Genomic DNA, 26,437 nt, shown 5'->3' with positions numbered 1-26,437 from the left:
AATCTAATTTGGCAGCACTAAATATATAAATTCTCTGTCCCTACCGATCTTGCCAGGGTTTGGTTTTCCACTTTGTTAGGAGGGATCTAGTATAGGTCTCGTATAGAAACACTGTACTCCTGGGGACAGCCTTTCTGTTGTCTCAGCTGGATGGTAGGGGTGTTAATAAAATGGGAATGAGATCTTTCCACTCTGGCCGGTTGGCAACTCCCAAATTCTCCGGGCCCTGCTCTTCCTCTAGCACTGCTAGACTTCTAGTACCTCAGTTCTTCTCTCAACCCTGTAACTGCTGTTATCTGGTAAGCTAGGGTGATCTCACCCTGTGCAGTACAGCCATGTCTGTAGTCGTAGATTCGCAGAGTCCTTCACTTGGACTTCTGGGGCCCTCCTCTTTGCACAACTCCCTTCCTTCTCTCCAAAGTTTAAGCCCAGAACCCCGATGCCTACCTCCTGAGCTTAGTGGTGGTGCCTTACTTGGACTCCAGCTGTTCATGCTGCAGTAGGAAGTTGTCTCCAGTCAGAGAGCTGGATGATCATGGGCTCAGCTCACGAGTTTCCCCTTTTGCAGCATTTGGAGTTTTGTACAGCCTGTTTAATGCTTCCTGAAAGTGCCTTCCTCAAATATTTTGTCCAATTCTCTCACTGTTTACAGAGGGAGAGTGTTCCAGTTCTATTACTGCGTAACAAATTATCCTAAAACTTACTAACTAAAACAGTTGTGTTTTGCTGGTGATTTTTTAAGTCAGGAATTCTGGAAGGCAGTGGCTAAGCAGCTTTCCCTTGGGGTCTCTCATCTGAAGGCTTGACTAGGCTAAACATCCAAAGTGACTCACGTGGCTGACAGCTGATGCCGGTTGGTGGTCGAGAACTCTGCTGACTGTCTGCTGGACTCCCGTGTGCAGTCACTCCATGTGGCTGGGTCTCCATACAGTATGGCAGCCTCAGAGGAGTTAGACGTTTTACATGGTGGCTGAGTGTTCAAAATGCATTGTCCCAAATCACAAGGTCTGTTTTGCATCATCTTTTATGATCTAGTCTCAGAGGTGTCAGTTCTGTTGCAGTGTTTTGGATTTAATTAGTCATGAGTCCACCCAGACTCAAGAGGAGGGGGCCTCAGCTCTTGTCAGGAGAATAGTCAAAGAATTTGCAAACTTTCTATTTTTTTTTTTTTTTTAAATTACCTCAGAGGGCTAGTTCAGGACGAGTTACTGTCCTAATGGCCAGACGTGGAAGTTCCTGCCTCAAGTTTCTAACGTGTTACATAATTATGTTCTTATTTCTATTTCTTTTTGACCTATGGATCATTTAGAAGTATATGGATTGTTCAGAAGTGTATAGATATAGCTGGGAATTTTCTAGTTATCTTTTTGTTTTTTATTTCTAGCTTAATTCCACTGTGGTCAAATACATCCCCTGAATGATTTCAGTTGTTTGAAATTTGTTGAGGTTTGCTTTATGGTCCAGTATATGGGCAGTTTTGATGAATGATGCATGAGCTGTTGAAAAGAATGTATTTTTTATCATTGTTGAGTGAAGTGTTCTAAATATGTAAGTTAATTCAGGTTTGTTAATTATTTCATTCAGTTCTTGCTTAGCCTTACTAGTGTTTTGTCTGTTGGCTATTACAGCATTAGTTATTGAAAGAGGTAAGTTAGTCTAGTTAATCTCTCACTATGATTGTATAATAGGTTTGTGTATTTCTCCTTTTAGTTTTGTCACTTTCAGTATATTTTGAAGTGAAAGTATTGTGTGCATACCAATTTGCTATTGCTATATCTTCTTTTTATATTGACCCCTTTGTCATTATGAAACGTCCCTTTTTATTTCTAGTAATGGTTCTTACCCTATTGTCTCTTGCACCTGTTATTAGTACAGATACCCTGGCTTTTGGATAGTGCTTGTTAGTGTTTATTCTTTCACTTTCAACTTCTTTTCTATTCTTATTTAAGTCGCGTCATTTGCTCACATCAGATAGTTGGGTTTTGTTTTTTTATCCAGTCTTTTAATTGGAATGTTTAGTCCATTTATATTTAATGTAATTATTGATACAGTGTTAAAACTTACCACCTTACTATATATTTTCTATCTCTGTTCTTTTTTTCCTCCTCTTTTGGACTAATCAAGTTTATTTTTCTTTTTATGATTCAATTGTCTCCCTATTGGCTTGTTAGTTTTACAATCTTTCACGATACTTTTAGTGGTTTTTCTAGATTATAGTATGCGTTCTTGTCTAACATAAATTCTTGCTTTTATTACTTCCCTGACTATGTTAGGACCATAGAACACTTTAAATCTGTTTACTTCTTTCCTGCCTTTTATGATACTGTTTTTATGCATTGTAATTCTATATATTTTAAATGCCATAAAACATGGTTGTTATTTTTCTATAATCAATATTCATGTATATTTTCCACACATATACCCTTTTTGCCATTCTTCATTCATTCCTTCATTTCTCTTTTCTGTCTGAGATCACTATCTTTCTGTCTGAAGAACTTCCCTTGTTATTTATTTTTATGTACATTTCCTGCCAAAAAATGAAATCCTGTGTTTTTGTTTGACTCAAAATGTCTTTATTTTGCCCTCATTTTTGAATGATACGAAATTTTAGGTTGCTACCTATATTCTTTCAACATTTAGAAGACTTTCCACTATTTTCTAGTGTCTTTCATGTCTCAAAAATTCATTGTCATCTTATTGTTCTTTTGAAAGTAATGTACGTGCTCCACCCATGACTGCTTATATGATTTTCTGTTATTAGTTTTCAACAGTTTTGCTATAATCTCCCCAGGGATGGTTTTCTTTGAATTCACCCTATTGGCAATTCCCAGAGCTTCTTGTTTCCAGTTATTATATATTTTGCTTCTAGAATTTCTCTTTCTCTTTTTCATATATTCTGATCACCTGGTGACATTCTCCATCTTTTAATTTTCTCCATTTCTTTCTTTGTTTTGTTGCACACTTATCAGAGTTGTTGTTTTTTTAGTATGTGGGTCACCAGTGATTCTGGTTCTGTTGTCTGTTTATCCCTCTTAGTTTTTGATCATTTGATCTTGTCTCCTGTCATACCTGGTAATTTTTCATTGAATTCTGGGTATTGTATATTTAAAAATTGTAGAGACTATGGATGATATCTTTAGAGAGCATTTCCCTTTTCTCGACAGATATAGTGGGGCTGATCACCTTAATCCAGTGAGACAGAGATGAAGAGATGAATAAAAGCTGATCGTTGTTCATAAACCTTTATCTACTTCTGACATCCATCCCACAGATTCTGAGAGCCAAGGTGTTCACTTGGCCCAAATGCTCTGGTGGGTCCTAAACTCTAATTCCTGTCTTCTCTGCACCTTGAGATTGCAGAAATATCTGCTCTGCTTTTCAGTGGTTTTCTGCATAACTTCTTAGACTCCCATCTCATTCAGCTTCAGAATGAAGCAAATGACTTGAACAGAAAATGAAGTGAATTTTGGCTCAGTCCCCTCTCACCAGGATCTTGGTTCCTCATGTCTCTAACTTTTGTCTTTTTAGCTCCACAAAATTGTCAAAAGTTCTTCTGGTTCCTTTATGTCTTACTAAGAGGCCTCTGTTTGGGTGAGTTAGAGTCTTAGCTTCTTGCCCCTGCACCCAGACTTGGCAAAAAGGAGCGGGGGGGCGAGGGGGGGATGGTCATAGAATGCTGGCTCACCTCTTCTGGATTTCTCCTTCTCTGGAATCTTCCCTTCAACTTCTGGTTGTCTCGGCAGCTTTTCAATGCTTTCAAAAGGTTTTTGTTGTTATTTGTTTTTTTAATTTGAGAATATATTTTTAGCTGTTTTTGGTGCAAGCATTGGTTTGCTTTAAGCTATTCCATCTTAGCTGGAAGCAGAAGCACCGAGCCAACTTAAAATATAATTATTTATATATATATATATATTTATCCATATCCATCCCCAGCCCCTGGCAACCACTATCCTACTTTCTGTCTGTTTTGGGCATTTCTATAAATGGAATCATACAATGTGTGGCCTTATGTGTCTGACTTCTTTAACTTAGCATAATGAGTAAGCCAACTGTATGTGTATGTGTGTGGGGGGGTGTAAAATGTATATAACATAAAATTTTAGCCATTTTTAAGTGTACAGTTCAGTGGCATTAAGTACATTCACATTGTTGTGCAACCATCACCACTGTCCATCACCAGAACCTTTTCACCATCCCACACTGAAACTCTGTATCCATTGAACAATTATTGTCCATTCCCTCCTCCCTCCAGTCCTTGGGAACCACCATTCTCCTTTCTGTCTCTATGATTTTAACTTCTCTAAGTACCTCATGTAAGTGGAATCATACACTATTTGTCTTTTTGTGACTAGCTTATTTTACTTAACATAATATCCTCAAGATTCATCCATGGTATAGCATGTGTCAGAATTTCCTTTGTAAGGCTAAATAAAATTCCATTGTATGTATATATCATATTTTGCTTATTCTTTCATCTATTGATGGATACTTGGGTTGCTTCCATGTTTTAGCTATTGCGAATAATGCTGCTATGAACGTGGGTGTGTAAATCTTTCTGTAAGACCCTGGTTTCAGTTCTTTTGAGTATATACCCAGAAGTAGAATGGTTGGATCATATGGTAACTTTGTGTTTAATATTTTGAGGAACTGCCATACTGTTTTCCACAGCTGCTGTACCATTTTATATTCCCACCAACAATGCACAAAGTTTCCAATTTCTCCACATCCTTGGTAACACTTTTTTTTTTTGATAGTAGCCATCCTAATGGGTGTGAGATGGTATTTATTGTAGTTTTGATTTATATTTCCCTTATGATTAATGGTGTTGAGCATCTTTTCATATGCTTATTGGTCATTTGTATATCTTCTTTGAAGAAATGTCTATTCATATCCTTTGCCCATTTTGAATCAGTTTTTTGTTGTTGAGGTTTAGTATCTATATATTCTAGATATTAATCCCTTATCAGGTATATGATTTGCAAATATTTTCTCCCATTCCGTGGGTTGCCTTTTTATTCTGTTGATAGTACTTTTTAATGCATTTTTTTTAAAAGATTTTATTGGGGAAGGGGAACAGGACTTTTTTTATTGGGGAACAGTGTGTACTTCCAGGACTTTTTTCCAAGTCAAGTTGTTGTCCTTTCAATCTTAGTTGTGGAGGGTGCCGTTCAGCTTCAAGTTGTTGTCCTTTCAGTCTTAGTTGTGGAGGGCGCAGCTCAGCTCCAGGTCCAGTTGCCGTTTTCTAGTTGCAGGGGGCACAGCCCACCATCCCTTGTGGGAGTCGAACCGGCAACCTTGTGGTTGAGAACCCACACTCCAACCAACTGAGCCATCCGGGAGGCAGCTCAGTGCAAGGTGCTGTGTTCAATCTTAGTTGCAGGGGGCGGAGCCCACCATCCCTTGCAGGACCCGAGTTGTTGAACCGGCAACCTTGTGGTTGAGAGCCCACTGGCCCATGTGGGAATCGAACCAGCAGCCTTCGGAGTCAGGAGCATGGAGCTCTAACCGCCTGAGCCACCGGGACGGCCCCTGTTGATAGCACTTTTTGATGCACCAAATTTTTAAATTTTCATGAAGTCCACTTTGTCTTTTTTTTTTCCTTTTATTGTGCCTTTGGTGTCATATCCAAGAAGTCACTGTCAAATCCAATGTCATAAAGCTTTTCCCCTCTGTTTTCTTGTGAGAGTTTTATAGTTTTAGATTTTATATTTAGGTCTTTGATCCACGTTGAGTTAATTTTTGTATATGGTGTAATGTAAGGGTCCAACTTCATTGTCCTACATGTGGATATCCAGTTTTCCCAGCACCATTTGCTGAAAATACAGTTTTTTTCCTATTGAATGGTATTAATATTCTTGTTGAAAATTATCTGACCATACGAGGTGTGATCAAACAATATGGTGAATGTTTAAATTTTAAAAAAAATTATTACAGTAAAAGACATGCTTTTGCTTGACAGAAATTGCCCTATCAGAAGTGATGTGTGACAAGGAGCCTTTCTGTTGTGATCACAAAATACGGTGACTGCTGCTGCCGAGTGCCACCCAATGGAAAGACAGGGATCTTCAATATGGCACGTCAGACCTTAGTAACAGTGTGTGACAAGTTTAAACTTGTTCGGTGCAGTCAGTCAGGTGTGAGCTGTGGTTGAGAGAAGGTGTGTTTTAAAGGTGCGGTAAATCATGGATCACAAACACACATTAACATGAAATGAGCAAATGCTTTCATCCTCCATCATGACAATGCTCCCTGTCACACTTCGCTTCTGGTACGGCAATTTCAAATAAAAACATTGCGGTGTGTCCTCATCCACTTTATTCACCAGATCTGGCACCGTGCAACTTCTGGCTCTTCCCCAAAGTGAAAATTACTGTGAAAGGTAAACGTTTTGAATCAATTCAGGGCATCAAGGCAGCCATGACAGTGCAACTAAAGACACTCACAAAAGAGGACTTCCAGAACTGCTTCAGGAAGTGGCAAGAACAATGGGATAAGTGTGTTTGAAGCGAGAGGGAGTATTTTGAGGGGATTAATGGCAATGTGTCTTACTGTAATTTTTATTTTTTAAATTTAAACATTCATATTTTTTTTATCACACCTCATATATGTGAGCATTTATTTCTGGGCTCTCAATTTTTTTCTATTGGTCTCATGTCTCTATGCTAGTACCACACAGTTTTGATTACTGTAACTTTGTAGTAAGTTTTGAAATCAGGAAGTGTGAATCCTCCAACTTTGTTCTTTTTCAAAATTGTTTTCACTGGTTTTTGTCGATAAAGTTTTACTGGGACACAGCTATACTTGTTCACTCATTTGTTGATGTATGGCTGCTTTTGTGCTACAGTGGCAAAGTAGAGTTGCAACAGAGATTTTTATGGCCCCCAAAACCTGAAGTATTTACTATCTGGCCCTTTATGGAAAAAGTTTGCCAGTCCCTGAACAGTAAAACTCTTTGCTCATTTCCCCAGCTGTAGTGGATTGTACCACAAATAAGTAAATCAGAAAGAAAAATAATTTGTACAAAGATCCTCATGCCACTCTAGATGCAAATGAAAAATGATAAACAGCCCAAATGCTCAGCTACAGGGGAATAACAAAGCATTCTGTGATATACTGAAAGCCTGCCATTAAAATGACAAGTATGTGGACTGCATCAAAGAAATATTTATATGTGACAAGTTACCGAAAGCAGAACACAAAACAGTGTGTATTCATTGATTAACTAGTATGAAATATGCAAATATATTTTAAAAAGTGGAAAAGTTGAGATCTAAATAGTTTTGAGATTAGTGCTTGTTGCATTTTATTTTCCATTGAAACTTCTAAAATTAAAAAAAGAAATCACGAGGTTTTTTTTATTCTAGAAAATCTGAAACATAATAAAAAAAACAGAAATAGTGCGAAAATGAACCCTGTGTACTTTCTTCAGCAGTTGCAAATACAAGGCTAGTCTGGGTTCATCTGTTCCCCTAACCTTGGATTATTTGGAAGTAGACCCTTAATGTAACATTTTATCTGGTAAAACCTTCAGAGTGTATTTACTCTATTCTTTAACATATAAGTCCTAAAAAAAAACCAATACCATATCACACCTACATTTTTATTTTTAAGGAAGGCACAGCTCACAGTGGCCCATGTGGGGATCGAACTAGCAACCTCAGTTTAATTAGCACCACGCTCTAACCAATTGAGCTAACCAGCCACCCCCCACACCTAAATTTTTAAAACCAATAATTTCTTATAAATATCCAGATAATTCCTGATTATCTTAAAAAAATTATTTTTCCTGTTAATTTATTAAAATCCCTACAAGGTCCACATTGAGTTGATTTGTCATTAAATCTCTTTAATATATAAGCTTTCCCTACCTCTTTTCCATTTTCTTTTTCCCCTTGCAACTTATTTGTAAAGGAAAAGCGTTCTCTTGTTCTGTAGTTTTGCACATGTCTAATTTTTGCTGATTGCATCCCTGGGGTCTTGTTTACCAGGTTTAACGTAGTCCTTTGTCCCCTGTATTTTTGCAAACTTACAGGGGACAAGCTGTGTTCAGATTCAGGTTCAGTGTTTGGCATACATGCATCATAGATTGTGGTGTGTACTCATACATCCTATAGCATCATGTCAGGGGGCACATCGTAAGACTTGGAATCCACTGATTTTTGTTTACATAGATAGGAATGAGGAGGAAGAAGAGATGGAACAGCTGGAGAATGGGCCCTGGAAGTGTTTGTACCTTGTACTCCTAGTGAATGAAATGTAGGGATTTTTCTTCCAAAGCTACTCATTTGCCTAGTCATATTTGTCCTGGTGGTATGCACCACTCTTTCCTGAGAAGCGTGTGTAAGTGTCCTTTGGTGTTTATACAGCCCTGGTGATTACTGCTCCTGGCTGGCTCCCGTGAAGGAGGACGTTCAGGGATATTTACAGCCAGATCTGACTCTGTGATCCTGGACTGAGTGTAATAGTCATTGACTTTTAAACCACGCTGACATTAATCTCCCTTCATTGTATAACAAGGCACATGTTTCTTTACCTCCATGTTGAACCTTTTCTTTCTTCCTCAGTGGCTTTTAGTGGATTAAATTCTAGAATTTGGGGGAGGGCAATTTTCTGAAAGTTTAATCCGTTTGATTAGGTTGTAAATTCACATGGTTCAATATATTCAGAAGTTACAAAGGAGCACGTAGTAAAATGTTACATTTTGATTTAGGGAAAAATTAATTATAGAAATGTTGAAATAACAGTTTTATTATTCAGAATAGTTTAAGATGAGCCGGCCTGGCTCAGGTGGTTGGAGTGTCGTTCTCCTAAATCCGAGGTGCTCCTAACACCGAGGTCTCCGGTTTGATTCCCACACTGGCCAGTGAGCTGCGCCCTCTGCAGCTAAGATTGTGAGCAACAGCTCTCCCTGGAGCTGGGCTGCTGTGAGCAGCCGGAGGTTGGCGTGAGCTACCGTGGGCTGCTGTGGGCTGCTGTGTGCTGCCGCGGGCTACTGTGTGCCGCCAAGAGCAGCTGGTAACCAGCGTGAGTGGCCGGTAGCCGGTGTGAATGGCTGGTAGCCGGTAAGCGCTGCCACGAGTGGCCAAACGGTGACAGGCGGCCTCAGCGGGGGGAGCATGAGGCTTATAACAGCTGCATGGGCCAGGGAGCTGCGTCCTACAAAACTAGACTGAGAAACAACGGCTTGAACCGGAGTGGGGGTGAGGGGAGGCAGAAGAAGGGGGAAAAAATAGTTTAAGATGTGGTATAATGTTATATAGAAACCAGACATTTCATAATAAGCATCATGAAGCACTTCAAAACCCTGACTTGTGTGACAACAAACTTTAAGTATTAGCATATCTGTAAACTAAAGCTCTCTAACGAGCAAACAGTAGTTGTTGAACCCAGAAGCTGAGGATTCATCACAGAGTGCTGGGTGGTAGGGAGCTGGTTCAGACCTGCTAATACTTAAAGTTTGTTGTCACACAAGTCAGCGTTTTGAAGTGCTTCATGATGCTTATTATGAAATGTCTGGTTTCTATATAACATTATACCACATCTTAAACTATTTTTTCCCCCTTCTTCTGCCTCCCGCCACCCCCCCTCCGGTTCAAGCCATTGTTTCTCAGTCTAGTTTTGTAGGACGCAGCTCCCTGGCCCATGCAGCTGTTATAAGCCTCATGCTGCTGAGGCCGCCTGTCACTGGCCACTGTGGCAGCGCTTCCGGCTACCAGCCATTCACACCACTACTGCCACTCACGCTGGTTACCAGCTGCTATTGGCGGCACACAGTAGCGGCAGCACAAGCAGCCCACAGCAGCTCACGGTAGCTCACGCCAACCTCCGGCTGCTCACAGCAGCCCAGCTCCAGGGAGAGCTGTTGCTCACAATCTTAGCTGCAGAGGGCGCAGCTCACTGGCCAGTGTGGGAATCAAACCGGAGACCTCGGTGTTAGGAGCACCTCGGATTTAGGAGAACGACACTCCAACCACCTGAGCCAGGCCGGCTCATCTTAAACTATTCTGAATAATAAAACTGTTATTTCAACATTTCTATAATTAATTTTTCCCTAAATCAAAATGTAACATTTTACTACGTGCTCCTTTGTAACTTCTGAATATATTGAACCATGTGAATTTACAACCTAATCAAACCTTTCTATACTTTGCTCTCTCCTGCCTGCCTCCAACTGTTCCTCCAAGTGGTTACTCAATAAATTTGCTTGTGAAATAAAAACAAAACAGAAAGCCTTAAGGCCAGGAGAGCATCAAAGGTCGTTATCAAAACCAGGTCAGAGGACCCAGCAAAACACCAGTTTGAAGTGTGCCAGGCTAGCCCCAAGTGTCACTGGTATGTAGGCCAAGGTGCAGTGTTGATGGAAGTGGTGTTTAGCAATAGATACCCCCTCTTAGGGAGTCTGCTGTCCAGACACCTGTTCTTCTGGGAGGAGGAATTTGATGACCTTGCTTTTTAGGAGGGAAGAATTCAGGGCTGTGAGTTAGGAGGAAGGTGACAGCAGTATCACGTGACAGTGCCGTGGCAGTGTTCACTTTTTGAACCGGTGAGGGGCCTGAAGGACCGATTGTTCTTAAGGAAACGGCTTGTTGAGCTCTCCTGTCGTGCTCCAGATGGACATGGGAGAGGACTGTGTGAGGAGGTAGGGAATTTGGAAGAGCAGTTAGACTTGCAGCTGCACTTTGGAGCGTCCCTTTGAGTTCTCACGCCTGGCCGGACACACGAGCAGTGGCATCTTCTTCCTCAGCAGGTGAACATGTCCCTGCGCCAGGCTCATGGGGCATCCCCAGTGCTTCTTGCCACCCAGACTCCCTGTCTTTGGGCGGCCTTTTGGGAAAGGCCTGCTGTGGATCCAGTGGTAACAGAGAGGGGCTCGTGTTCCAGCCTCTCGCTCATGTTAATGGCGTTGCCGTGTCCCAGCGTGAACAGTCCCTGTCTGGTGCCTCCCTGGGCTTTTTCCCGCTGCTCTTCCAGAAGCAAAGTTTATCTCCCTGAAACCTTCAGTGGTCTCTCAGTGTGAAGCCAAGGAACATGCTTCCGTGCTGCTGCAGAGCAGTGCATCCCTCTGGGCGTTCACGTGTGAGTGTGTGTGCATGCGTGCACACGCGTCCACACCCAGCTAGCGCCCTCCAGCCTCCACTTTGACGCTGGCCACATTAGCTTCCCTCCCCACCCAAACACCAGGCAGTGGGATGGCGATACTAGGAAGAAGAGGTCTGGGAAGCAGTCCTCCGCAGGAAGGGGTTGACTTCTGGCCAACATTCGGGAAGGATCCTGGGTCTACACCTAAGTCTGCCTTGGAGAGGGGACCCTGTGCAGTGACAGGGATGTGGCGGTTGGGTTAGAAAGCCCTTCCTGCTGCTGCTTTGCTTACTCATTTTAGCCCATATTGAACTGCATGTATTTTCCGAATTTTTCCACCTTGTTTAAAGTCCCTGTTCCTTTTGCTTGTGCTCCTATATCTGCCTATAATGCTCTTCCTTTCTTCCTTTACTAGCTGGTACCTACCCATTCTAGTAGAGCAAATCCAGATCCCACCTTTCCCAAGGAAGCGCCCCGATACCCAGCCCTAAGCAAGGCTGGGTTAGGGGTCCTTTCCCCAGATGTTGTGCTGTCAGGCGCTCACCTCACTGTATGTGTGTTTCCCCATGGGGACCAGTCCATTGTGTCTTGGCACAGGGCCTGGTACATAGCAGATGCTCAAATGTGTGTTAGGCAGAGAGGCAACAGCGCTATTTTGTGAAGAAGCTTAGAATGAAGATGTCTACAACCTGTGTGTGTGTGTGTGTGTGTGTGTGTGTGTGTGTGTAATGACAGCAAAATGCAGTTTGCACATGTCATTTTTTTTATATAATTCATAAGTTTTATTATTTTTAGTTTTTTAGAAATTACAGTTGATATTTAGTATTATATTAGTTTCAGGTGTGTACCATAGTGGTGCGCCATTTCTGTAACTTACAAAGTGATCCCCCCGATTAAGTCCAGTCCCCCCCTGATACCAAGCGTAGTTATTGTATGTTATTGACTGTATTCCCTGTGCTGTACTGTACATCCCTGTGACTATTTTGTACCTGCCAATTTGTACTTCTTACTCCCTTCACCTTTTTCACCCACCCCTAATCCCCCTCCCATCTGGCAACCATCGGTTTGTTCTCTGCATCTATGAGTTTGTTTCTGTTTTGTTTGTTTGTTTATTTTGTTTTTTAGATTCTACATATCAGTGAAATTATATGGTATTTTCTCTGTCTGACTTATCTTAGCATAATACCCTCTAGGTCCATCCGTGTGGTCACAAATGGTAGGATTTTATTCTTTTTTATGGCCGATTAACACTCCATTATGTATATGTACCACATCTTTTTTCATCCATTCACCTATTGACGGGCAAACAGGCACTTAGTTTGCTTCCATATCTTGACTATTGTAAATAATGCTGCAATAAACATAGGGGTGCATATATCTTTTCAAATTAGTGTTTTGGGTTTCTTCGGATAAGTACCCAGAAGTGAAATTGCTGGATCATAAGGTACTGTTTTCCCTAGTGGCTGCACCAATTTGCCATCCCACCAACAGACATGAGGGTTCCCTTTTCTCCATGTCCTCACCAACACTTGTGTCTTGATTTATTAATGATAGCCATCCTACAGGTGTCAGGTAATACCGCATTGTGGTTCTAATTTGCGTTACTGATGGTTAGTGACGTTGAGCATCTTTTCATATGTCTGTTGGCCTCTTTGAAGAACTGTCTATTCAGGTCCTCTGCCAATTTTTTCTTTTTAAAGATTTTATTGGGGAAGGGGAACAGGACTTTATTGGGGAACAGGGTGTACTTCCAGACCTTTATTTTTTTTCCCTTTTTTTCCCAAGTCAAGTTGTTGTCCTTCCAATCTTAGTTGTGGAGGGTGCTGTTCAGCTTCAAGTTGTTGTCCTTTCACAGTCTTAGTTGTGGAGGGCGCAGCTCAGCACCAGGTCCAGTTGCCATTTGTAGTTGCAGGGGGCACAGCCCACCATCCCTTACCAGAGTTGAACTGGCAACCTTGTGGTTGAGAGCCCACTGGCCCATGTGGGAATCGAACTGGCAGCCTTCGGAGTTAGGAGCATGGAGCTCTAACCGCCTGAGCCACTGGGCTGGCCCCTCTGCCAATTTTTTAATCTGATTGTCTGGAAAACAAACTCCTTGAAGGGAAGGAGTCTTATAAATATTCCTTGACACATGTAAGGCAGTGCTTGCCATGCTGTAAGCCCTCATTAAGTTAAATGTTTGGTGAATTGAATGAGTGAACACTTTAAGACACTGAAAGGAGGAGTTTTTTCCCTGTTGGCAGATGAGTCTTGCTTGGAGTCACACAAGTGAGTGTGAGCTGTGTTTGGAACCCAGCTGTCCCTCTCTGAGCAGTCTGAGGCCATGAAGCTGCCTCACTCTGATCTAAGTGCTAAGTGATATCAAGAGCGATGGCTGTCAGTTTTCGTGAGCCCATCCTGGGCCAGGCTAGTGCTAGGCACATGCACTGTTCAGTCCTCGCAATAGCTCTGCTGTGAGCATCACTGTCCTCGTTTTATAGGGAAGACCACTGAGGTTCAGACAGATGTACGTCCCTTGCCTTAGATCACCAGCTCATAAGCCGCTGAGCTGAGGTTTGAACCCAGGTGTGTCTGGCATCCAAACCCACTTTCCCCCCAGTAAAAGTTGGTCCCTGGCACCTCTTTCCCCTTGTCTTTTCAGACCCATCCCTGGAAGACATGTGTGGCACTGAGTGCGCCCAGCTGGGGGAAGATGGGCAGCGGCCGCCACGGTGCACTTCAACTACCTCATCTCAGTCTGAGCCTTCAGAGCAGCGTAGGCGCCACCAAGGCAAGAGCCTCGCCTCCGAGGACCCCAAAAAGAAGAGAGCTCAGAAGCCCTCCCACATGAGGAGAAACATACGGTGAGGAGGGAGGGAGTAGAGGTATCACCCTCATTTGAAGGCTGTCGACAGCAGGACTGGTTGGAGCAGGAGAGTCCTCTTCCCGTAGGACAGACGTGTAAGCTCTGTGCCCCCAGTTGATAGTGAAGATGAGCTCAGGGCCACTGAGCTGGGCTGGCAGAGGATCCAGGGCCGGTGAGGGTGGCGCCCCCCGCCTGCTGGGGACTGGCCCACTCTCTTGGGGCGCCCAGCGATGATAGGGTGCTCTGGTTGGACACTGTTTCTTCTTTATGCCTTAAAACAGGAGATAAAAGAATCTGCGTTCTCATCTTCTTAGAACTCAACTTCAGCTGGCAAGGGGCTATGTGGTCCAAAGCTGGGCTTCTGCCTTGAGCCAGGAAATCAGCAGATGTGAACTTCCTTCACTACCCACATCCCCAACGCCCTTCCTTCTACCAAATACCAATTTTGCTATTGAAAGGAGATGAACGGTATCTTTTTCTCCTCCTATCCTCATCCTTTAAAAAACAAAACAAAACAAAAAAAACTTAAAAATATTACTCTTAAGTTTGGGAAATAAGGATGTATAACCATCCATAATCCTACTTTCCCATGTACCAACTTTGTGTTTCAATACTGCTTTTCAGCTTTTGTGACCCACACTTTACTCTGTTTCACTCTTGATCTGTTATGTGCAGAGATGTGTCTGTCGGCAGGGGCATCTGTCAAGAAGTTAAGTGATATGAAAACTATATAAGCCCAGAGCCACCTGAGCCTGGAAATCCCCCCGCTTTTTATCTCTTGCGCATTGCATGGGTTTAGTGGGACTGATGTGGCTTCTCCTGTCACCTCAGCTCTCTGAGCTCCGCAGTGGTGATTTCCCTCTTTAACTTGCCATTACATTGCCCAGATCTCAAGTGAACCCAAGTGCTCACTCTTTTAATGTTTAGAAAGCTGCTCCGGGAGGACCAGTTGGAGCCAGTTACCAAAGCAGCACAACAGGAAGAGCTGGAAAGAAGGAAACGCCTAGAGCAGCAGAGGAAGGACTACGCAGCCCCCATTCCCACCGTTCCCTTGGAGTTTCTTCCCGGTAAGCAGTGGAGGTGGCAGGAAAGGCTCTGTATGCAGGAGCAGAGGCGCTCCGCATAACAGACCTGGCGTAAGGTCGTGCCTCTCAGGAATCCTTTCGAGTCATTCAGCCTCTTGGGAGCACACGATCAGAGGGATCTCATTTCAAAAGTTAAGATGGATAAAAAAATGTACTCCTCAAATTGATCTTATTTAGATTTTTTCCCCCCTTAACTTTGGATCTTAACATACCAAGGGATTGGGACCTTTTCTAGTGGTTGGAAGGGTATTAGGAAGAACCAGTGGAGAAGAGGGGATTTTGAAAGAGAGCTTAGGTTTTTGAGACACCCTCGAACTTCTCTCCTCAGGGGATCGTCCTGTTGAGAGCAAAAAGGAGGCAGGATGGAGAATGATTTGGGGAAATATGTTTTATACGTGTGGTTTTGACATTGCCTTCCATCTTTCTTTTCCTAGAGGAAATTGTCTTAAGAGCAAGTGATGGTCCCCAACTGCCCCCTCGGGTCTTGGCCCAGGAAGTCATTTGTTTGGATAGTAGCAGTGGCAGTGAGGATGAAAAAAGCAGTCGAGATGGTAAGATCGAGCCAGAGGTGCCCCTTCTTGCTCCTGACCCCACCCCGTGTTCACCCCGAGAGATTAGCTGTGCCTTTGCATAGAAAAGCATCAGTCCTTCCTCATGCACTTTCAGGTCCTCCTCTGACAAGTTTCCCGGAGTCTTCTTAGCAAATTTAAGATTTTCCCCTTGTCTTAACTTGAAACCAGAAGACAGAAATAATAAGAATCAAAATTTTTATAAGTGATGACAAGTTCTACCTCTGTGTCCACGCTCTTTTTCTCTAACAATGGGCAGCAAGTGACCTCTGCTCCTGGGGTCTGATTTCGTTCTGTTTTGTTGGCTGTTTCAGAGGTGATCGAACTGAGCTCCGGAGAGGAGGACGCTCTGCACATTGTGGACAGCAGTGCATCTGTCAGCGAGGACGACGAGGAGGAGGAGAAGGGCGGCACCCATGTGAATGACGTCTTAAACCAGCGCGATGCTCTGGGGCGGGTCCTTGTCAACCTGAACCACCCTCCGGAGGAGGAGAACGTCTTCCTGGCCCCGCAGTTGGCACGGGCAGTGAAACCTCATCAGGTACAGCAAACCGGGACACTTCTGCGCTGCCTTTCAGCTTCCTGGCTGGGACATGGCCTGCTGCTGGTTGTTGGCGTTGCAGCCTGCGAAGTACTTGTTTTGTACCACGAGCAGCTATTGGCACAGGCCAGGTCCTTCTTCCTGGCAGCTCATGCTTCAGGATGCCCGATGCAGGGGAAGGGACGAGCCTCCGCTCTGCCTTGTCATGTAAAAGGTGCGGGCTCTCTTGACTTAATGATCTTGAGCCTCCTTCTGTGAGATCTGCGAGACTGGTTGAGATGCCCTCTGGAGAGCAGTGCTTTGATTAGGAGGGGTTCCAGAAGAGATGTGAGAGGCGGAAGTCTGAGGGACTTTCTGACAGGAAGGAGCAGAACAGTTTGTGTTGACCCAGAGCTGGGAACCAAGACCAGTGCATGAAAGTTCCAGGAAGGCAGAGATTGACTCAACATAAGAACTCTAACACTCACAACTACCCCTTGTGAAATGGTGAGGGCAGCCCGACCAAGGCTGAGGGAAAGACCCCGTCAGGAATTTGGTACTGCAGATGCTGGCCTGGGATGGGCCGCTGTACCAGGTGAATGTTCTTCTGTTTTCTCCAAGACGACTGTCACCAGCGTAGACTAGTCAGGGTCCAGGGAAACTTCTGTGGCTGTGCACACCGGTTGTCTGGTATAATGCCTGCTCATTTACGTAATTCCAACGTGAGCAAAGCCAGAGCCCTGCTCTTTTCCAGTCCTTCTGACATTTGTCTCTGTGTGTTCCTTGTCAGATTGGCGGGATCCGGTTCTTGTATGATAATCTGGTTGAGTCCCTGGAGAGGTTTAAGACCAGTAGCGGCTTCGGCTGTATCCTGGCGCACAGCATGGGTCTCGGGAAAACTTTGCAAGTGATCTCCTTCGTGGACGTCCTCTTCCGCCACACGCCAGCCAAAACCGTCCTTGCTATTGTGCCGGTAAGAGTGGGGAAGGCGGCGCCACTTAGCCACCCGCCGAAGAGCTTTGGCTTAATGCCTCACGCGGCACTCAGAAGCTGGGGGAGCTCAGTGCTGAGCTGCGTCCTTAAAACTCTCTTTCTGGACTTGGCTTTCTGACAGGTTAATACTCTTCAGAACTGGCTGGCAGAGTTCAACATGTGGCTCCCCGCTTCTGAAGCCCTGCCCGCCGACAACAAGCCTGAAGAAGTCCAGCCTCGCTTCTTTAAAGTTCACATCTTGAATGAGGAGCACAAGTAGGTGGCCGCCCGCCCCTCTCTGCCCTTTTCCTTTTAGGCTTCTGACCGGGGTGCAGACGACAAGGCGGTCTGTTTGGGTGCGTGCTCTGTCCTCTCAGATCCTTGTGGTTTCTGGGTGTGTCCCTGTCTCTCTTCTTGCTACTCATGTTTTCTCTACCTAGCTTTTCAGTAAAGTCAGAGTTACGTAGCCTGGGAAACAACTTGTGTTCTGCTTAAAGATGCTTTTATATCCTGAAAACTCTACATGCATGGTCAAATTTTTCCATGTGGACAGTAATAAAATTCAATATGATCGAAATGAAACTTTCCATCTTCTAACTTTTCACCTTTTACATTTCTCTTTTCATAGCAGCTAGTTTACTAGTCTCTTCTTTTAAGCACCAATCTACAGTTGAACCTTTAATGATGCAACTTCCAAGCTTTGAAAGGTGCAAACTGTTTTTTGTTTCAGATTTAAATAAAATTATTTCTATTCCCACTCCTTATCAACCTGATTTCCAAACACCTCAAGCTATTTCTTGGTCCAAGCCAGCTGTCCACGCTCGCCTTTCCCCTCCTGGCATGGATATTGAGAAGGCAGACTCTTTTCTGCCGGGGCTGCCTTTTGTGATGCTTGGTCTCTCATCAAAATGAGGAGACTGTGAGTGGCCCCACAGGTGGCTGATTACCTGTGCTTCTTTCTTAGATTTCAGGACTGTTGGTCCACGTGCAGTTGTAGAAATGCAGCCAGGGCTCAGTTGTTTAGGTGGGAAGGGACTGTGCTGAGGGCCGTCTGGTCCCTGCTGCTTTCTCCTTTCCTGCCTGTCCTCGGCTCTTTGTTCATTGGAGGCTGGGCAGGTGAAATGCAGAATGTTGCCCTGGCTTTTAGTATCTTGTATTTATTATAGGAATAACTTGAAATTCTCCCCTAAATATAGACTTGTAGTCACGCATGTACATCCGAGGGGGTTGTCCCTTTTGCTTGCCTGGTGCTATTGAATTTCTGGTTTTTGCTGTTGAACCATCATCAGCGATCCAGTCCATCCTCAGTGCAGGGACAGGATGCTGGGACCGTCCTTGTGGTGCTGCCGCATGAAGTCTGTGGCCACCAGGAGTTCTGAATGTACGTCAGCACAGCTTTGATTGGGAGGCGCTCTTCCTGCGGAGCCGTGGGAGCCATAACGTTTTCTCTCTGTTCACTCTTGCAGGACAACGGCGGCTCGTGCTAAAGTGATGGCTGATTGGGTGTCAGAGGGTGGGGTGATGCTGATGGGGTACGAAATGTACAGGCTCCTCACCCTGAAGAAATCCTTTGCCACAGGGAGACCGAAGAAAACCAAGAAACGCTCTCACCCCGTCATCATTGATCTGGATGAGGAAGACCGACAGCAGGAGTTTCGCAGAGGTGGGCAGCCCGTCCCGAGAATGCTCTTAGCGGTGTTTCAGGAAAAAAGAAGTAGTGTCTGCAATGGCACCTGGGCACATGTGAAGCATTATTACTGTGAGTTGTGTCGTCTTGAACCAGAAATCTTGGTCCCCAAGATAGGCGGGATGACCTTCTGGCTCTCCGAAGGTACTGCTTTCTTGGCAGGCAGTGGGCTTCTGGTTAGGCCAGGACACAGACTGGCTCCAGGGAGACTCCCTTGGCCATGTGGCCACGTTTCTCTCTGAATAGTTCGGAGAGAAACTGCTCCCCTTACCACTTCCTAGAGATATTCTGAGGCAGCCTTAAGAAAATATATATGAAGTATTTCAGTCACTGATATACAGAGTGACAATAATAATGTTTGTGAATTAATAAAAAAAATTTATCTCAGTATTTTTCATGAAAACCGTTCCTCTCATAGTTCTATTCCCTTTCCTAAGGGGCCTTTGCCTGTTTGGGGAAGAAAGGTTTTTTAGGATTCACAGGTTTTTTAGGGTTTATTTTATAGGTCTCTTCATCTGTGAGGTTATGTTTGTTCTAAGTTTGCTTCTGTTGTAGAGTTGGGGTGGATTTGCCTGTTAGCAATGACTGGTTCGATAACTGCAGGAAGACCTTCCTTTAGCTCCCACCAGCCAGCCCTCAGATGGCGCCAACTTGCGACACTGACGAGAGCCAACTGAAGTGTCTGGATTATTCCTATCAGTTTCATCCAGACTCACTTTTAATCCTAGGCTGGTCCTCTATAAAGTCATGCTCTCTGCTGCCCAGTTGCTATAAGCCCTAGGAATGCGAGTCAGTTTTACTCTTAGCCTAACGGGGGCAAAAGAAAAGGAAAAGAGAGGGAAAACAGATATTTACGTCAGGAGTCAACAGGCCAGGCTAACGTGTCACAAAATGTGTAGGAGCTGGAATGGCTGGCGCCCTTTCACCAATGGGGGCTGACTCTTGCTTTCCTGCTTCCTTCATTTCTTCTGTCTCCTCCAGGGTGCACCCCTCCTTCTCATATTGTTGACTAAGAGCAGGCCCTCTCACCCTCTGACTCGGGATCCTCTTCCCTCCCTAGAGTTTGAGAAGGCCTTGTGCCGCCCTGGCCCTGATGTGGTGATTTGTGACGAGGGACACCGCATCAAAAACTGCCAGGCCAGCACCTCGCAGGCCCTGAAGAACATCCGCTCTCGTCGCCGGGTGGTGCTGACGGGGTACCCCCTGCAGAACAACCTCATCGAGTACTGGTGCATGGTGGACTTTGTGCGCCCGGACTTCCTCGGCACCCGGCAGGAGTTCAGCAACATGTTTGAACGCCCCATCCTGAACGGGCAGTGTATTGACAGCACGCCTCAGGACGTGCGCCTCATGCGGTACCGGAGCCACGTCCTGCACAGCCTCCTGGAGGGCTTTGTGCAGAGGTGAGCCCTGCTTTCCGAACCCTCCGAGAGCCCCTGGGGTAACGAGCCTGCCACAGCTACCGTGAAGGGGAACTGTGCCAGAGGGAGGGCCCCTTCCTGCTCGGGCAGTAGTCAGACTTCCCTTTTACTCTAGCTTTTCCTGAGTAGCCAGCAGATGATGGATACCCACTGTTTGAATCCTCTGAAAGTTTGGCCTAGAAGTGCTTCTCTCCAGTTAACCTGCTGACCAGGGATACCTGCCTTACCTGCTGAGAAGCGAGAGAGAGCTAGCGTTCTGTGACTTGGGCGAAAGCGTGGAAGTGGTGGTTCCCAAGGGCATGGCCTCGCCTGTTTCAGCATGTCGCATAGGCTAGTTTAAAGGAGTCCCCTTGTTTTTCCTTAAGATGGCATGTGTGGAGAAAGCTTAGAGAAACCGCCCTGGATCGGGGTGAGAACCTGCCACCTAGTCAGCGACCTGGGGCGAGTCACTCTGCCTCTTGCTTTAGTTTTCATCCTTAAAATGAGTTTCTTCGTGGTTGCTGGTCCAGTCCTCGTAGCAAGGCTGCTGAGTGTTGAGGGAGGTGCGGCAGAAACGCAGGTTGGGTTTTTATCCTGCACTGACCCCTCCTGGCCACACGGCCTTGTCAGTTCTGACCTCGACCTTTGTAGGAGAGGCCACACCGTGCTGAAGATTCATCTCCCTGCCAAGGAGGAAAATGTGATCCTGGTGCGGCTCTCCAAGATCCAGCGTGATTTGTACACACAGTTCATGGACCGCTTCCGGGACTGTGGCAGCAGTGGCTGGCTGGGGCTGAACCCCCTCAAGGCTTTCTGTGTGTGCTGCAAGGTGTGTTGAGCCGCAGGGAATAATGCCGAGATATCGACTAAGGAAGCCCATGGTCCCGAGGGAGTCCTTGAGGAAGGAAGAATAAAGTCACAGGGGCCACCTGGGTTCACTGCATTGGAGGACTGGGGGCTTCAGGGAGAGCTGACTGACTGCTGCCCAGTTCCCGAGGGTGCCACTTGTAGGCAGTAATTCACATGGTGCCCCTTGTGGTTCTGTGCAGCCGCACAACTTGTTATACCAAGCTTGGGAAATCACTTCCTTTCTCACTGATTCTTTTCACTTGGAAAAAGGCAGTGATGGCGGAACATTGTGGGGCAGCGTTTTTGACTGGCAGCATGATCAGGATGCAAGAACTATAGAGCTTAAACAGGTTATATGGGGCGCCTTCCATTGGATTCTGTACCTAGTCAGATGGAGATCTCGTTCATCCCAATAATGCTTCCGGTGGTTTGGGGACACGAGGCCCAGCTGTCTTCAGCACTAAGCCTTGTGAACAGACTGATGGACCCTGGCTTTCCTTTGATCTGGCCAAGTGCTCCTGGTTGCCTCATGAGGGACCTGTTTCTTTGACAGCTCTCAGCTGATCTGTTGGGCATTATGCCCGACTGACCACTGCTTTAATAAGTCAGCTGAAGGTGTGTGTCTGGGGGCAGACGGAGTTTCAGAATATTTCTTTTGTAGCCGCAGCCCTAGAGACCAGGGCCAGGAATCTAAAGCAGACATGGTCTGTGAGGGTGCTGCAGAGCTCACGCACCCTTGCTACCCACCCCTTTTCCCTCCCCAGGAAACCTCAACTCCTGCCAGGAGTAGCCCCCAAAATGACTTATGGTCGGTCGTGTAGACGTCAGATACATTTGTCCATGGGGAGAGACTGGTCTTGTTTCATGCAGTCGCTGACTGCAGCACACAGTGATACTGGCACATTGTACTGAATAAGACTAAGAACGCATGGCTGTGACACAGCCTGTTTGCTTGTGCGCCATGTACTGGCAGGACCCTGCTAGTAACTCTCCCATTCATGTGTCGTGGCGATCAGAGACGGTTAGCGAAGGCGGGATGTACAGATTCTTTGGCCACGAGGGGGTTGGGGTGTGACAGTGCGTGCTGTGGGAGGTGTGTGTTTGTGCGTGTGCCCCGACCCCTTGGGACACCCTTGCATTGTTCTCTGCCCGGTGCCACCTCTCCCCTAACTGAACCTCAGATCTGGAATCACCCTGACGTGCTGTATGAAGCCCTTCAGAAGGAGAGCCTGGCCAACGAGCAGGACCTCGACGTGGAAGAGCTTGGCTCAGCGGGGACGAGTGCCCGCTGCCCGTCACAGGGGACGAAAGGCAAGGCTGAGGACAGCGCCTTGGCCTCCGCGATGGGAGAGGCAACCAATAGCAAGTTTCTCCAAGGGGTCGGCTTCAGCCCTTTCCAGGAGAGAGGCAACAACATTGTCACGTATGAATGGGTGAGTGAAGCGGGTGCTTCTGTGGTCATCCCACTGCTGAGGAGGGGTGTGGAAGGCCTGCGTGGGGAGAGGGTGGCGGTGCACAGTGCACCGTGCTGCCGAGGTCTGTGCCGCAAGCTGGAAAGGCTGCGCCCGTGAGCTGCCGTCTTGGAGGGAGAGAATTTCATTTCTAGTGATCTGGCTGTGGGCCTGCTCCAAGCTCCCTCATTTCTCTCGCAGGCCAAGGAACTTTTGACTAATTACCAGACTGGAGTCCTAGAGAATTCTCCCAAGATGGTACTGCTTTTCCACCTGATTGAGGAAAGTGTGAAGCTTGGGGACAAGATCCTCGTGTTCAGGTAGGAAGAGGAATTCCCAAGTGACGCTGTGTGTCTCTGGTCAGAGTGACCCAGCCCCTGCAGTGAGACTGTCGGGTCACACCAGCGCCCTTTTCTTCTCTTTCCATGCTTCTGCAGCCCAGAGCTTCTTAGGAGGACCTTGGCGTTTTGTCTCTTTCTTGGTCCCGTGCGATTTCTCTGCAGAGAACGATTGAAACCTCGGCTAACATTGCAGATCATAGCCCAATACTTCACATTGTGGCCCAGGCCAGATCTGGCCTGTGGCCTGTGTTGATACAGCCTGAGAGCTAGTGTTTACGTTTTGTGAGGGTTTTTGAGCAAGAAAAAGGAAAAGAAGATGCAGCAGAGACTGTATGTGGTCTGCAAAGCCAAAAAATATCTACTGTCTGGCCCTTTACAGAAAACATTTGCTGACCCCTGGTCTAATCTGCTTCTTTTCCATCTGACTTTTTTCTTTTAAAAAAAAATAAGCTTTGTATATAAGGCCAAATAAGTAATGTGATTTGTTCCAAAGTCACATTCTCAGTTTGGCCAGAGCTGTGAGTCCCATCAAGGCCTGACTCCTCAGGGAAACAGACACAGTAGGTTGCTTCTTCTTTGTTCTGACTAGATTATGCTCCAGTCAGAGCTATGGCAGGGGCCCGGCTTGGGAGCCTCGGAGTGAGGGTTTCCTCATGTGACACATGAGAGGACAGCAGTGCTTCTAATTTTGAGAGAGCCTGCTGGTTTTGTGGGTCACTTCTGAGGAGGCTGGCTCTGTCTGCATGACATGGAAGCAGCCGAACGCTTCTGTCTCCCTAGTGAGACCCATGGCATTGCCTGTGACCTATAGTTAGAGCTAACACATGCAGTATTTGGTGTATTCTTTTTTTTTAATTGGGGAATATTGGGGGACAGTGTGTTTCTCCAGGGCTCATCAGCTCCAAGTCGTGTCCTTCGATATAGTTTTCGATCTAGTTGTGGAGGGTTCAGCTCAGTTCCAAGTCCAGTTGCTGTTTTCAGTCTTTAGTTGCAGGGGGCTCAGCCCACCATCACAAGTGGGACTTGAACCAGCAACCTTGTTGTTAAGAGCTCGCACTCTAATCCACTGAGCCATCCGGCTGCCCCTCTGGAAGCTCAGCAGCAGCTCATTGTCTTCAATCTGGTTGTGGACAGCTCAGTGGCCCATGCAGGAATCGAACTGGCAACCTTGTTGTTCAGAGCTCACGCTCTAACCAACTGAGCCATCCGGCTGCCTCCAGTGTTGGTTTTTAATACTGATGTTATTTGTACTAGGCAGTGAGCTAAACCCCTGAATTTCCCAGTTGAGGAAGTCATAGGGTAAAGAGTGTTTTAGCGGGCGGTGGTAGTAAGTGTGTAGATAACTCTGCTCCCATTATGAGCTAGAGCGACTACGCGTGATGGTTCTTTGTGGGGTTACCTCTTCGTGGGAGTAGGTTATGGGAGCCCCCAGCATCAGAAGGCTGCACACGACTGTGGGCCTGGTGGGGAACAGATTCCTTTGGGTCTGGGAGCCTTTGAACCAAATGTTGTCCCTTTCAGCCAGAGCCTTTCCACCTTGGCTCTCATTGAGGAGTTCCTAGGGAAACGAGAGATGCCCTGTCTACCTGGTGCTGAGGGCCAAGGAGTACAGAAGTGGGTCCGGAACGTCAGCTATTTCCGTGAGTCCTTTGCTGCTCTGTTTCTGGAGCCTTGGCACGGTCTGCTTAAGGTTTTCTTTTCCTTCTCTCTCTTTTTCTCTTCTACTCCATTCTCCCTCAAATGCACAGGAACAGCTGTGATTAGCCAAGGAGCAGGGAGGTACTGAGAGTGAGCTGCTGTGTGAGGCACTGCACAGGGGGCTGGGCAGCTTAGGTGAGACCGGAGGAATGCAGAGAAGTGGAAGGCCTAGACCTGGCCTTCATCTGAGATGTGGCAGCTCGAGGACAAAGACCAAAGAGCACCAATCAAGTGCCCTGATGGGTTCTACGAAGGACAGAATCATCATGATGAGGATGGTTGCAGAAGGCTCCCTGGAGGAGGCGGAACTTATACTAGGACTAGACTCGCAAAAACGGAGGGAATTTGAAGATACAGAGCTAGTGTGACCCAAAGGTCATTCCAGGGGGAGGAGTAGAGTGATCACAAGTCTAGATCTTGCATTCTCTCTGGGGAGACAGCATCCCTAACGGAGTGAAAATTGGTTCTTGGGGGGATGAAAAATCTTAACTTTTTGAAGTATAAAGCACAAATATGCATAGAATAAATGAACATATACAATATATCTGTGGTATTAAAATTACATGAGGGAGCAGGATAATTAGGAAAAAATGTATAAAAAGGTTCTTTAAGGGGATATTGATGAAAAAAAGTTGAGAAGTATCCACCTCAGGCACTTACTGACCAAATACTGACATTTGGGCCAGATAATTCTGTGTTGTCAGGGACCGACAGGTACATTGTAGGATGTTTAGCAGCATCCCTGGCCTCTACTCACTAGATGGCAGTAGCATCCACTCAGCTGTAACAACCAACGTTGTGTCCAGGCATTGCCAAATGTTCCTTGTGGGGTGGAGGGTGGAGAAATCACCCTTGTTGAGAAGCACTGGCCTAAAGGAAGGGTTTAGAGAAATGGGGCTTGGGGGGTCGTGAGGAGACCCCCAGCACAGGGTCTGGCCTGGAGCCTGGTGCTGACGATGCACTTGCCCAATATGTCAGTACTGAGCTGTACTTGGAAATTGTGGGAGCTCAGGTTGGAAAGGTAGATTGGAATGCTGACTGAGAGAGCCTCCAATTCCAGGCAAGTAAACTAGTGCTTCCTGCAACTGTAGTAATTCAGTTCTCCAGGTGGTACTGCCCTTTTCTCTGCTTTATCCGAGGTGACAAGTGTAGTCCCTGCTCATTTATCATGTTGCTTCTTAACTGAAAGTTACCTTTTCTCCTTTTGAGCTTCCCCTTTTCATTCACATGTGCCATCCCACAGCTCCATATCTGTTCCTTTTATGTCTCCTTAGAGCAAGTTCTTAGCCTTAGGAGCTTAACAGTGCAGATTCCAGGTGGAGGAACGTCGTCCATATCAGAATACCCGCCCATGGTCCTTCTGTACTTGTCAGAATTCACAGGACTGAGGCAGAGAGGTTGCCTGAGCCAGTGTCTACCAAGCTTCCATATTCAGGGTGCTTTTTATGCATTCTCAAGTCTGGGAACCTTAGAATGGACCCAAGATACTAAAGGGAGAAACTTAGTGTGTAATCTGTGTTGCACATGAGAGTCCCTGGGGGTAGTTTTGGATTGCCCGGGTCTCACAGTAGACACATGGAATGTCCCTGGGGTAGAATCTGAAATGTAGTGAAGTGTGGAGTGTGATTGTTTGTTTTGTTTTTAAAAGACATTTGCCCCATGATTTGGCTGTGTACCCCTACCCTCATCTGTCCATTTCTTGTGGTTTTCCTTTTGTCCTAGGGCTAGATGGTAGCACCCCTGCCTTTGAGAGGGAGCGGCTCATTAATCAGTTCAATGATCCCAGCAACCTCACCACCTGGCTGTTCCTTCTCTCCACAAGGTGAGTGCGTCCTGAGAGGGGACATCAGAGGGCTTGTGTTTGGGGCAATTGGCCACATGGGCAGGTCCCCAAAGGCTCATCCAGCTTCCATCAGAAGAGATCTGTTCAGGTTTGTGACT

General features: G+C 46.0%; 1 protein-coding gene across 1 annotated transcript in view; it reads left to right on the top strand.

The window, feature by feature from the left end:
* RAD54L2 (RAD54 like 2) overlaps nucleotides 1-26,437 on the top strand; it is a 91,361-nt gene that overhangs the window by 54,103 nt on the left and 10,821 nt on the right. Inside the window, exons 3-15 of the mRNA XM_019753294.2 lie at nucleotides 13,721-13,922; nucleotides 14,852-14,991; nucleotides 15,444-15,560; nucleotides 15,893-16,119; nucleotides 16,889-17,071; nucleotides 17,213-17,346; nucleotides 18,537-18,733; nucleotides 19,818-20,160; nucleotides 20,809-20,986; nucleotides 22,188-22,439; nucleotides 22,659-22,777; nucleotides 24,320-24,438; nucleotides 26,219-26,318. Of these exons, the coding sequence (XP_019608853.2) occupies nucleotides 13,721-13,922; nucleotides 14,852-14,991; nucleotides 15,444-15,560; nucleotides 15,893-16,119; nucleotides 16,889-17,071; nucleotides 17,213-17,346; nucleotides 18,537-18,733; nucleotides 19,818-20,160; nucleotides 20,809-20,986; nucleotides 22,188-22,439; nucleotides 22,659-22,777; nucleotides 24,320-24,438; nucleotides 26,219-26,318 (2,311 nt within the window). The remainder of the gene's footprint in view (nucleotides 1-13,720; nucleotides 13,923-14,851; nucleotides 14,992-15,443; nucleotides 15,561-15,892; nucleotides 16,120-16,888; nucleotides 17,072-17,212; nucleotides 17,347-18,536; nucleotides 18,734-19,817; nucleotides 20,161-20,808; nucleotides 20,987-22,187; nucleotides 22,440-22,658; nucleotides 22,778-24,319; nucleotides 24,439-26,218; nucleotides 26,319-26,437) is intronic.

Source organism: Rhinolophus sinicus, linkage group LG10, assembly GCF_036562045.2.
Source record: "Rhinolophus sinicus isolate RSC01 linkage group LG10, ASM3656204v1, whole genome shotgun sequence".
Taxonomy (NCBI): domain Eukaryota; kingdom Metazoa; phylum Chordata; class Mammalia; order Chiroptera; family Rhinolophidae; genus Rhinolophus; species Rhinolophus sinicus.
The sequence above is the reverse complement of the archived record's forward strand: the minus strand, read 5'-3'. Positions and strand labels throughout refer to the sequence as shown.